Source organism: Ylistrum balloti, unplaced genomic scaffold (assembly GCF_031769215.1).
Source record: "Ylistrum balloti isolate Yb309-2 unplaced genomic scaffold, AGI_CSIRO_Ybal_v1 Utg370006, whole genome shotgun sequence".
NCBI lineage: Eukaryota > Metazoa > Mollusca > Bivalvia > Pectinida > Pectinidae > Ylistrum > Ylistrum balloti.
Window position 1 is genome coordinate 2,483,281 of NW_026782081.1, and position 12,663 is coordinate 2,495,943.

The 12,663-nt window shown below is 33.2% G+C and overlaps 2 protein-coding genes across 2 annotated transcripts in view; one reads left to right on the plus strand and one right to left on the minus strand.

Annotated features, from left to right (window-relative positions):
* Positions 1–1,581: 1,581 nt before the first annotated feature.
* Positions 1,582–3,918, minus strand: LOC132548234 (uncharacterized). The gene is made up of 3 exons (XM_060212074.1): positions 3,864–3,918; positions 3,137–3,331; positions 1,582–2,560 (listed from the first exon to the last, which is right to left on the minus strand). The coding sequence occupies exons 1-3, from the start codon at positions 3,916–3,918 to the stop codon at positions 2,340–2,342; spliced, it is 471 nt and encodes a 156-aa protein (XP_060068057.1). The 3' UTR covers positions 1,582–2,339.
* Positions 3,919–5,885: 1,967 nt separating this feature from the next.
* LOC132548123 (ecotropic viral integration site 5 ortholog-like) overlaps positions 5,886–12,663 on the plus strand; it is a 63,385-nt gene continuing 56,607 nt past the window's right edge. The window contains exon 1 of the mRNA XM_060211944.1: positions 5,886–6,021. The gene's annotated coding sequence lies outside the window, so the exon portion shown is untranslated. The remainder of the gene's footprint in view (positions 6,022–12,663) is intronic.

Sequence of the window (12,663 nt, forward strand, 5' to 3'; positions counted from 1 at the left end):
TGTATGACATATGACACACCAATACTTTGCTTACATCGGGACAAGTCGTTATCTTTGGTTCTCGACATCTTTAACATTGTGGATGTATGACATACCAATACTTTCATGACTCGTACCGTTAAGAATAAATACTTTTGATGTTATTCGACGTAGAGTTTCGACTTGTTAAGTTTTATGCTTTGTTACTTTCAATAGGTTTGGTAGCTTAACGTTTACGTTAAAATATTTCCGTCAAATTCTATATAGACGTAACAACTCATGACGTCACCTCCGAAAACTTTCAAAACAAAAATATAAAAATTAAGTTTTCAATCTATGTCACTTGGTTAACCGTTCATTGGATTCCTAATTCAGGCTTCAAGAATGCCCCCCCCCCACCTCCGCAGTTATTGTAATACTTACTCGAGAAATTGTACATAGCAATTAGTTTCTATCTATGATTCAATTAGTGCCTAGTATCTATCTATGATTGAATCATCTTGATCGAGTTTTTCGACTTTTGTATTAAGGTAGTTGATTTGTCTGACAAAGTCTTAGTGTTCACCCTGTACATCCTGCACGGCCTTCTACCGTGGATACCAACTTCAGGGTAATTGTTCAGTGATCCCCTAACAACAAACCTTGTTCTGTATCTTGATCCCTTTTGATGGTCTAGCCCTGTCGAATATTTGAAATGTGTTCAGTGATATAACTGATAATGTGATGCCATTTCAGTTTCTATTATGTTTAATTTCTACCGTCCGACTCGAAATACAATTAATTGATTTGGAAGGACTATATACACTAGAGTGTTGGGTGTGAGGTCTCATAAAGATCTGAAGTGAGGTTTCAGGCGAAAAAAAGAATCAAAGACATGACATTTTTATCATAACAATGTTCTGTCTTCTCAATGCAAACAATTAGCGCCACTGTATGCTTCACCAGTTCCCAAGAGTTATCTACATCATAATTGGCTTGGGGAAAAACATAGTTGCCAGAAGCACAAAAGGTTCCATGGTCTATTTGTGATTTTATTTTTCGTCTTCGTATCTTTCGCGACAAAGGCAAAAACCAAAATTGCCAACACATAGTTCGAGTCCTACAGACTATGTTGTCGTATATCACCTTTCAAATTCAAAAAGAGAAAGGTAAAATGATATTTGTATGCAAGGGGCTTGCAAAAGGAGTTTTCAGTTGTTATGTAGAGAAACAACTAGCTTATCTTTAGCAAAACGCTTTAATCCGTAAACGTTGTCTCCCTTCTCCGTTGAGTAACGTAGTTCTTTTTTCAATATTAGGGCTTAGGAAATATGAAGAAGCTGACACGAAGAAAATGTAATTTTTTTAAAGTGTGTTCAATTAGAATGTCGACAGTAAAATAGAATGTTATCTTGGATTGTCTGTGAAATTCCTATTACAAATCATTTTGAATTACTGTGTGATGGTAATGTGTTTAAATTCATGAGTAAAAAGCCTTCCCTTTTATATATTTTCTACAGACAAGGAAGTATAAGTCAATCTGTACCTCATGAGATTTTAAAAGACAAGTTTTCCTGATCACTTAAAGAAAGAGGAAAAACACAAATACGCAGACAAATCGAATGTTGTTCTGTACAGCTGTTTAATGATATAAACGTTTCAAAATGATTGCTTTACAATATACTCCATCTGAATTTTTGCTAGCAAGAGACATCATACCAAGAACTGAAACAACAAACAGCATGCCTGCATGTTGTACTTAATCCTTGACAAAGAAATCAACATAGTGAATCAAAGATTTTATATGAAACTTCATTCTATAATGAAATCAATAAACCAGAAAAGAAAATAATTTTACAAATTTCTGCAAATTGATGACTGGAATTGTCTCTATAGAAAGGGGAATAACTCTTCCAATACAAAGGTAATATTAAAATTCATGTTTTACAAAGCACTTTTTAACTGATTAGTTTAGATATATCAAATCAGTATTTCGAACCCTGTAAATTGGAGTCCTTTGTATAATGTAAACAATTAATAAAAACAAATAAAAATAAACAAATGTGTTGGGTTACAAAGGACATGTTTTCAATGGTAGTTTCTATTTAATTTTTCAAGGATCACTGAAGGTAAGTAGTTCAAACATAAACACTTGTATAAAGATACAAAGGAGAGGTGTTTTAGGTGTTAATACTATGTAACAATATTGCTAGAGGAAGTTTTATAGTCCACCTAAAATAGGCAGAAGAACAAGGAATTGTATTGTTAACACTAACACAAACTGGCTGATTCTACATTGAATGAGTCCTGATTTATAAAGTTGGACCAACTATAATGAACACCATTGGTGTCAGACATGAATGTTGGTGAGTCTGTAGCCACTATGCTGTTCGAAGGATGATGTGCACTCCTGAATCAGTCCATACAGGTTCACTCATTTCTCCAACCTGCATAGAAAAGGTAGCATCTTCAAATGGTTTCTGCATCTGACCCCGTTTAAATGGACCCAGGTCCCCTCCTTTTTTAGCTGAGCTGCAGTCACTAAATTGTGATGCTAGTTCTGAAAAGCTGGCTTCGTTTGATTCTATCTGTCTTCTGTATCCTGTGCCATGAAAAAAGTATATATATGTATATTTCTTACAGACATTTGAAGAACAAGTCAGTTTTTTTTCTGAAAATTCAAAATGTTTAGCTATGGCAGAAGTTGGAAAGTCAAATTAATTATAAAAATGAACATTCAAAGGATTCAATTTTCATTGGTCTGAAAGATAATTCACTGAAAACTTCAAATATGATAATGGTTTATGTATATATTTCTTTTAACTTTAAAATACAAAATTGCCTATAAATGTAAAGATTTTTTTATTTTTCAAATACAAGTAAGTCTGAACAAGAACAGGTTTATAAAGACCACTATTTTCAGATTCTTATATAATTACATCTACTTGTATCCAGTCTATTATTGATATTTTAACCAAACCTCTTTATAACATTCATCAATCTGTCTGTAGTGGTATCTTTTCTTTGCTCTCTTGAGTGCCATTTATATAAAGGTTTGACACTAAGACAACATTATTTTATGTCTCAGTGTAATTCACATCAATTTTGTGTCACTGACCATACCATTAAATCTTTATTATATTTTGATACAAAAAAATGCACATAAAAACCAACTCACCTTGAAGAATGTTGAGAGCATCTTCCTTGGAGCGAGTAATATTTTCAGTACGCCATGATGAAGGTCGTCTAGATTCACGGTGTTTAACAAGTAGGTGAGATGCCTTAACCGTTTTGTCTGTATTTCTCTGAGCTGGTTCAGTGGGCATATCCCATTGACTTTCCTTCGTGTACAGGTTCAAGTAGTATTCCTGGCCTAAATAATTAAAGACACCAAAATGTTATCTGGAAAAAAAATGTAAGAAAAAGAGAACCAATGGTCCTAAAATCATCAGACTATAAAGACCTACAAGTGATATAACAGCAGTATTTATAGAGTGAACGATTAGTAAATGATTACAACAAATACTGTAGCAATCAATTCAGCAAAAATAACAACAATGTCCATCTCAGTGTCTCAACATCCCATTCCCACAATGGAAATGGAGAAGAGATTTAAGAAGTGTTTTCCAATATGGAAATTAATAATTCCACAGGTCCTATCTCTAGAATCAATTACAGAAACTAGTGTCAGAGCCTTGACAATGACTTCACGCAGTTCAAAATTTCCCATTGCGTATTGCAATGATATACCATGCTGTAAGGAGTAAGAAAACAGTTGGAAATGCCTTAAAGATGTTTATGACGATAAGGCCTTAGTCACAAACATCTGAGTTTTAAAAATCTAGTGTATTTGTTAATATCAACAATAAAATCTGTCAAATTGGTATCTACTCCATGTAACTCACCTGTACTGCGACTCACTTTCTTCTCCCATCCATTCGGCAAATTGTCCGCCATCATGAATTTTGAAATGATCCAAGTCAAATAAATGCTTGGATTATGCATAAACTAATATTCGTTGGATTGACATAAATTCCGGAATACACGAAAACTAGCCGTGTAAAAAAATATTCATTAATTTTGTTTAGGTGAAAAGGCTCTATTTAATAGATGGTCATAACTCTTCAAAATCAGGGTTGACAGGTTGTCTTAAAGGTTTATCAAGGAAAAATACCTTATAATCAATTCTATTTCATAGTTATCATAGCTGTACGTATTTAGAAGATGTCCTGTGTTACGTTAGAATATTTTTAAAAAATATATATCAAAAAGAAGAAAATATCAGATGGTTCTAGATTTTTTCAAGATCTGAGCGACAGGTCTTAATTGACAAAGATCGGGTTGGCCTTACTATAACGAAATCATCATAACCAGGTAAGTTCGTTTTCGGTAAATAGTTTTGATTAAACATTAGGCTGTATCGAGGAATACTTGTGAAAGTTATCAATGATCAGTGACGAGTTTCCGAGTCCCTACGTGGGCGCCAATGTAACAGAGATCATTACTAATTTCAATGACTTCGCTAAGAATCGAACCCTGGCTTACTAGTCTGCCGCGCAACCGATCGAGCTAAAGAGAAGTCCTCTCTAGCCGAGCGGTATTTTGCTGATAGCTTTTTTTTTACCACGGTTATATTATTTTAACAAGGCCCTTGGGAAAATTACTCTAGTAACCGCTTAAGCTGACACGATAGATTAGAGAATTTATGGTAAAAATGTTAAAGTGGAACATGACAGTTATTATAATTATAAATTTTTAAATAAAAGCCATTTTCAATCGGATGTTTTTTTATATTAAATTTAAAACTGATAATTTTTTTTACAACTGATGGATCTAGGTAAATAATTCCTTTCTCACTGACGTCGTTATGGTTAATAATTGGTTTAACCACGGACTTATATACACAAGTCCGTGGTTTAACATTTACACCGTACTGTATGTAAATTGTTTGGATGTCATAATATGTGTATCGTGTCCTTCGGGCAATACGGATGGTAAATATATAATCATATAGTTAAACTGTTTGACCTCGATTCTGACATCTATTGTATTAACAGAGTTCATTTCTTCTGGAACAGGTTTTATTTTCGATAATCATACAATTTTGTATCTTTCTTTATTTTGTTTTCAGCCGACAAATACGGAGTAAAACATGAACTCAGTATGGTAGTATAATGAATTCCACATTACATATTCACTCTGTACCTAGATGTTTTACATTGTTAATTGTACAAAAGTATATTGTATTAATTCGATTGACGATATATTTTTTTAATAAACATATAACCTCACATTTTCTTCTAAACAGTTGTGAAATTTATTTTTCATTTCGTGACAATTGTATATTCAAGATGTTTTGGTTACTGTATCTAATGTTTTTGTGATTAAATGTTTGAAGAGTTAAAGGATCTGGTTTATGTCTGCTGCAAAGAAACAACTTTTCCGCATCCCTTCAGACAGACTCGGGCCGAAATTTTGGTCAAACTTAAAATAACATTACGTCTGTAATACAATACAAAGTGCACTAGACACCCAACTTATTTTACTCCAGTATATGTACTGTATATTGTGTGAATATGCTCTGTTCACGGCCTTGCTACAATACAAGTCCGTGTTTCGATCTTTGAAAAACTGATGCAAGTATGTAATATACCAAAGGCTATGTCGGAACGTTGGCTCCTTTTCCGTTTAGGGTTTTGACTATTAGATTTTTATATGAATACTTTTTTATCATTGAAATACTGTATCATTTTCAGTTGTATGTTATGGAAATTTCTTTTAATTAGTAACGATAAAATGACATCCTTCACTTTTAAAACGACTTTACAGAAATCTCGTTGGGGACATTACTTTATTTTTCCCAATTTTTTGTACTTCCGGTTCGATCTGGGTCAGAGGGCGTTTGATAGTTTTCCCAGTCGTCAGTGCTGTCAAAGTCTGTCAGACGTTGATGGATAGTGGCAATTCGACAAGGATAAGATCACATTTGTAAGATTCTTGGGCTGTTATGGGGTAACGGATATGCACTTCTTATGATATAACTGATTACTGTGATGATAACATGTAAGTATGGATAAGGATTTTCATATATAGAAATAGTGTAACTTATTTTTGTAGAGGATTTATTTATAGAAAGTCACTTCATCAATACATGCTGTTTACAATACATGAGAGGTTGGTATATTTAATTTTATTAATATGCCTATCATATTCACAATTTAGTGAAGTGACAAGGTGCATGGTGTATGTGAAACGAGACAAAAATTCATATGAAAATATTTCAAATTTCGTTTGTTTACAAAATATCACTAATCCTTTATGTATACTATAGTTCAAAGTTGCTTTCCTTTCTTTACCAAGATGCGGATGCATGTTGTCACCATACATATATATAAGAGGCTTAATTGAACTGAATTAGGATGTTGTTATATATTTGTTTGCTATAGTATCAGGTGGCATACACATTCATACCGTTGTATATACCAAACATTTTGGGTTCAATGTCTAGTGATTGTAGAAAGTAGTAATGGTAGTATAAAAACAGGGTTGACATTCTGTAGCTGCCATTTCAATCAACATATCAGTGGTCAGACCACATTTAGCATTACCTTTCAGCTGTCTTATTGTAGCTGTTAAGAGCTCATGTATTGTAAAGATTTAGAATTTGTTTATTACAAAAAGCATTGTTTCTTTTATTGTGAGTGCAGTTATCAAAAGTTAAACATAAATTTCAAAACATGACTTAAGTTACCATTTCACAGTAAGTGCTTAAACATAAGACAGATAACATTTCCTACTGATACATGAAGGGTAAAAAAAAGGATTGATTAGAGGACATCAGTGAAAAGTAGTCTAAAGGATTCTGCCTATCTATCTGCAATTTTATTTAGTCTTGGTCATGGACTGATAGTCAGAATTTCTCCCTGCATAAAAAAGCCAAATACTAGCGACCCATGCATTGATCTGCATGCAGGCATTGTTTTATATAGTTTTCAACAGCGTGATAGTTATGAATCATTCACCAATTGAAAAATAATATATTTTTCTACTAACTTGCATACATGTCAAAGCAATGTAATGTTGTATTACCACTCATTTTCCTTGACAACTTTACTTTCCTGAATATTGACAATGGCCGCCACTATGCATAATCTCTCTAGACTTGTGGTTGTAAACCTACTAAAAGTAAATTCTTGCGAGATTGGCAGAAATGGTCTGTTACAAAAACACTGGTACTGTTCTCCTACATATTGTATGCTATGCAAATATAAAAGCCTGCTGTACAATTCAACTTTTTTTTATCTGAATATGGTAAATAAAGTTTTCACCTCAAACTAAAAATATTATCAATGTTTTGGCCATACATTCAAAACAATCAAAATCTTTCCAGCTTCCACATGAAATGTTCCTTTGAATATGTTATGATCATATTACGACATATAGATCATCAGAAAACCAGTGTACATGGTGTGGTCATAGACTAGAACTTGTTATCTTTCAATTGCTTTGATTTTTTCTCACATTCGAACAAATTGAAAAAAATAAATATGATTTTTATGAAACAAGCTGAAGTGACTCATTGTGACTTTTGCTGAATTACATTGATTTTATAGACTTGATTTTGATATGTCATAATTTGACCCATATGTAGGACTTATATTACTAACAGGACACTGCATGTACACTTGTATCATTATGTTAACACTTCCTGAATGGCTATGTCCTGAGGCAGCATACAGTCATGATTCCAGCTGACAGTTTACATGACTAGAAAGTATTTGGTTTTGGGCAGTGTACTTGTAAACACTAGTATTAGTCAGTGTGCTGGTTAGGTATAGAGATACACTTGAGTAAGTTTGTAAGATGATGATGATGATACACTGTGGCGTGTTCACACTTCTGATCATTTCTTGTACCTAAGTGCTGGTGATATAGGCAGTTCGCAAGCTATGTCAGTCTAGTTTACTTACATTAGGTTTGCCACAGTTGTGAATTACAAAACAATACATAGATATGGAGAGAGAGGACTGTGAAAAAATGTGAAAGATCTGTTTACATGACTGTCGTTTAAGTAAGTGATTGTTCACAATTATATAGTCATGAAGTATAGAAATTATAAACTTGTTAAAGTTTCAGTCATGAAGTATTTCAATTAGCATCATTGGAAAACTCTGATCTGGTTATAATATCAGTGTGACCATGTTACCTAGAAGTACAGCTGCCGTTGTGTCCTCTGGCAGCTATACTGATACCATTACCACAATGTATATGTCAGATTGTTCATGGCAATTACATTATGTACAACAAGTAGCCACATAAAAAAGTCAAGCAGTACAGAAGGTATATGTGCATATCAGGAACAATGTGCATGTATATCAATGAGGTTCAGTGTTTGTTATTATGATGCTTATTTGATACTCACAACTGTACAGTGTTACAATAAATTTATGGGGCAAATTGTTCATTGGATTAGTTATCATTACCTGCTGTCCTCCCCTTTATTTTTGAATACTGTCATAAGTCACAGACATATCGTGTAGAGAATTTTACATGCATCCCCTAAAGTTTGGAAAAAGCTTTGAATTTGGGAGAAAATGCAAACACACATCAGTTTATAAAATTTATGAATTAGTTGAATTCACAGCAATTCTGAAAAATTCATTTTAAAATTTCAATAATTTTACATTCATATGCATACAATTTACTCTTTTTCGTAGGTATACATTATTATATATTGAAACAAGCACAAAATTACACACACACAAACACACACACGCACACACACACACACACACACACACACCCTCACACGCACACACACACACACATATATGTATATATATATATAACTATTTCTACATATTTCATGTATCAATCAATACTGAGTGTAGTACTGTATATAGTAGTGCTGTTATATATTGCAAACATGCTCCCCCACCTCCCAACCCCAACAAGTAGTGTGTGTACACATTCCTGTTATATATTGATTTTTTTTGCCATTATATGATAATTTAATAAGAACTCATTCTTTGATGAATTAATTGATACCAAGTTGTTTCCATTTTAACAGAAACGATATTGATTGATTGCACTACAATTGATTATAACTCTCATTATATCCTTTATTTTACAACAATTACAAAATAAACTACACAATATCATATCTAGGATGAATTTTTACTCATTGAAATTTATAGGAATTCATCAATTTGATAAAAACATCATTGATGCAGTGATGATGTAAGAAATCTTATATCACTCATCACTATTGATGATACAACTTTTACAGAGATGTTATATCTCTTGTAGTTTTGACCAAACCGAGTGGTGTTTTTTCTAGTCAGTGGTGAGATTTTCTAACATCCATTAGCAACATGTTAAAAGAATATTGATAACGTTGATCAGTTGTGTTTCTCATAATCGATTAATCGGTGAAAATGTAAGAAATATCTATACTTTTCACCAGATGTCTTGCTTGGTTGTCAGTATGTATAAAGGGAGATGGCAGCCAGACAAAGGTTCAGACATTTCATTTTTGTCTTGGTTACGGGCAGTAGTCATAATTACTATAAGTAAAATTCTAGCGACCATGCAAGGATTGGTATTCAGGTATTGTTATACACATGTATTGTTTACTGTTTACTACAGCGATAGTTATGAATTAGATCATACACCAAAAGTAAGATAAAACATTTCTTTGCTAACTTGTTTATGTGTCAAAGCAATCAGTTGTTGTAACTTAGATATTTCCATTCATTTCTCCCAACAACTTTACCCCCCAGCATATAAACAATGGTCGTCACTCTGTAGAATCTCTCAAGAGTGGTGGCTGTAAGCCTACCAAAAATAAATCATTGTGAGATTGGCAGCAATGGTAGTTTTACTACCACAAGTCTAGAGAGATGCCTTGTAGTGGCAGCCATTGTAAATATGCTGGAAAGTAAAGTTGTTGAGGGGGGGGAATGTGTGGAAATACTTAATTTGCAACATTTAATTGCTTTTACACTAAAAAGGAATGTACAACACAAACAAACAGAGTAACAGAAGGACAAGGATAATGAAATTGAATATTACTGAATTGATTATGATCAGTAAAATCACATTGGAAAGATCAACAGATGCTAACTGATAAATTGATTATATCTGCAACCAATGTCCCACCACTATTTTTGGTCATTGTGTTGAAATTTGCTCATTTTTCTGTTCAGAGGAAAAAGGCAATAGTTGAATAGGTTGTTTTCCATCAAATAATTCCAACGTATACAGAAAACCAGAGCACCCATGGGAAACCCACATTGTCAGGCAGATGCCTCCATAACTTCTCGTGTGATCTGGGTATCCAACCCTGGTCAACAAGGTGAAATGTGGGCGAGTTCCTGCTGGGCCACCTGATCACCTATAAATTTAATCAATTGCTGTTGATGATCATCATGCTAAATCAGGGATAGATAAGACATTTTTAATGTCTGTAGAACTAATGTATTACATATGGTTATGAGCTGTTAAATGCTCAAAATTAAATCGCATGTACATAATGTAGCTTAAATCTAAGAAACAAACTTGACTGATGTGATAAAAATGAATTTATAAGACATCTAGATTAAGATTGTCCTGAATCAATTGTGTGTGTTTCATATTTCATTACATTACTAGTATATGGTACATTTGAGGTAAAGGTGATTAAGAATTGATGGCAAATAAATATTGATTGTGAATATGTGGAGTTGGTATTTTCCAAGCTGACCCAGACTAATGATGTTGTATAAATTCATTGAAAACTGCAGCCTTAGCTGTGTGCTAGCATTAGCATTTGAATATATCACAGTGTAATGAGGATTTATCTCATAGATACAACCTTTGCTACAGTTTAATGTTTGAGCGTCAAACTACTTGAATATACATGAAATTGCAACCAAATATGGTATCAATTCACTGCTGCACAAAAATGCCAGTGCTTGCGTGCTCAGAAGCATGGATAATGTGACAGGGATTACATCCTTCATGGAGAATAAATATGAATAAGGTGATTGACTTAAAATGGATGTATTTCAAGTTGTTGTGGGAGTTGTTATCAACATTACAGGGGATTCATGATAGCTCATCTGTTGATAGAGCATCAGTAGAAGATCTGAGGTGTTTTGTTTGATCCCAACCTGGGTCAGGTTTTTGTCTCTCAGGAAATAGTTCCCCTACTGTTTTGTTTGATCTCCACCTGGGTCAGGTTTTTGTCTCTCAGGAAATAGTTCCTCTACTGTTTTGTTTGTGTTCTTTGGCAATATACTTTTCCCCATTTGGATAGATAGCATACTGCAGGCCTCCTGTATGTTGTTCATTAGAATAGCCACCAGCTATTATATCAAGATAGCCACCAGTTGTTATATCAAGATAGCCACCAGTTGTTATATCTAGGTGACTCTGTCTTAATTAGACCCAGACTATATTAGCCTGTTGATGGAATAATAAATCCAGCAAACAAACTAACCAGACACAAATGTTTCCAAAAAAACACATCAAACACACACTACTACCTAGCCTAGTTGGACCAGATCAATTCTAGATTCAAGATTTTTGATACTGGTATTTATTTGTATAAGTGTGTTTTAATAAATATTTGAGGAGTTTACTTTGGTGAATAGCTCTCAAATGAAATATTATTGGTTGGAATTCAAATTTTCATCATAAAATACAGAAAGAAACAAAAAGTTGATTCTTCTAGTATGTGATGTAGTTTTATTTTCCTGACATGTATACATTTATACATTTACTGAAGTTTAAAATTCCCACGGGATGATGAACAAAAACTGTGTATACCTTTTACATGTACAATGTAATGCAATTTGATTCTTGTTCAGAATTTAATTAAAATTTGAGTTCATTCCAAATAAATATTTATATTTATAGTTAAATATCTAGAGCTGAAATTTGTTGAGATCTTATGAATAATTTTAATGCTGCATTGGAGATAGTCACAATTTTACATGTCAATGCAGCGTCTAAGATATTAACATGCATGTTGCAGGAGTGTATGGGCTTTAATCCAAGATCCTCATTTTGTAATCTTTTCAACTTAAACACCAAATAAGCTATTGATGAAGAAGCTATCTAGAAATTGATCTTAATCCTTCATAGCTAACAGCATATAACATTGAAACATGTCTTGATTAATACAAGAGAAAAAAGATCCAACGTCCAGATACAGGAATATCAGTGTAGATGGTAATTCTTCTGTAGAATGGATTCCTTAGAGGGAATACAGAGCCTCGTCAAGATACTAACAATGTAGACAAGATAGAGAACTGGACAACATTCTCAGAAGATCTTGGCAGGTTGTAATGGTATTTACATGTTTCAGCATACTAGGTAGGCCGTCTTCAGAACCTTGACTGACATCATAGAAACCTGTGCTACACAGCAAGTAATTTATAATATAATTGGTGACACCACAATTATGCAATCACTCTAGATATATACAGATCACAGTAATATTCACATTATAGAAAGAAATGGATTCCTGCTATCATTATTGATATAAGATAGTGATAAAGAACAGATATAAGACAGTGATAAAGAACATATAAGATAGTGATAAAGAACAGATATGAGATAGTGATAAAGAACAGATATGAGATAGTGATAAAGAACATATAAGATAGTGATAAAGAACAGATATAAGATAGTGATAAAGAACAGATATAAGATAGTGAT

Bases quoted from the DNA above. Each gene is read 5' to 3' on its own strand.
- LOC132548234 (XM_060212074.1), bottom strand. From the start codon at position 3,918: ATGATGGCGGACAATTTGCCGAATGGATGGGAGAAGAAAGTGAGTCGC. The intron at 3,332-3,863 runs GTGAGTTACATG...TTAATTATTTAG, and splicing joins GAAAGTGAGTCGCAGTACAG to GCCAGGAATACTACTTGAAC. The intron at 2,561-3,136 runs GTGAGTTGGTTT...TTCATGGCACAG, and splicing joins TGCTCTCAACATTCTTCAAG to GATACAGAAGACAGATAGAA.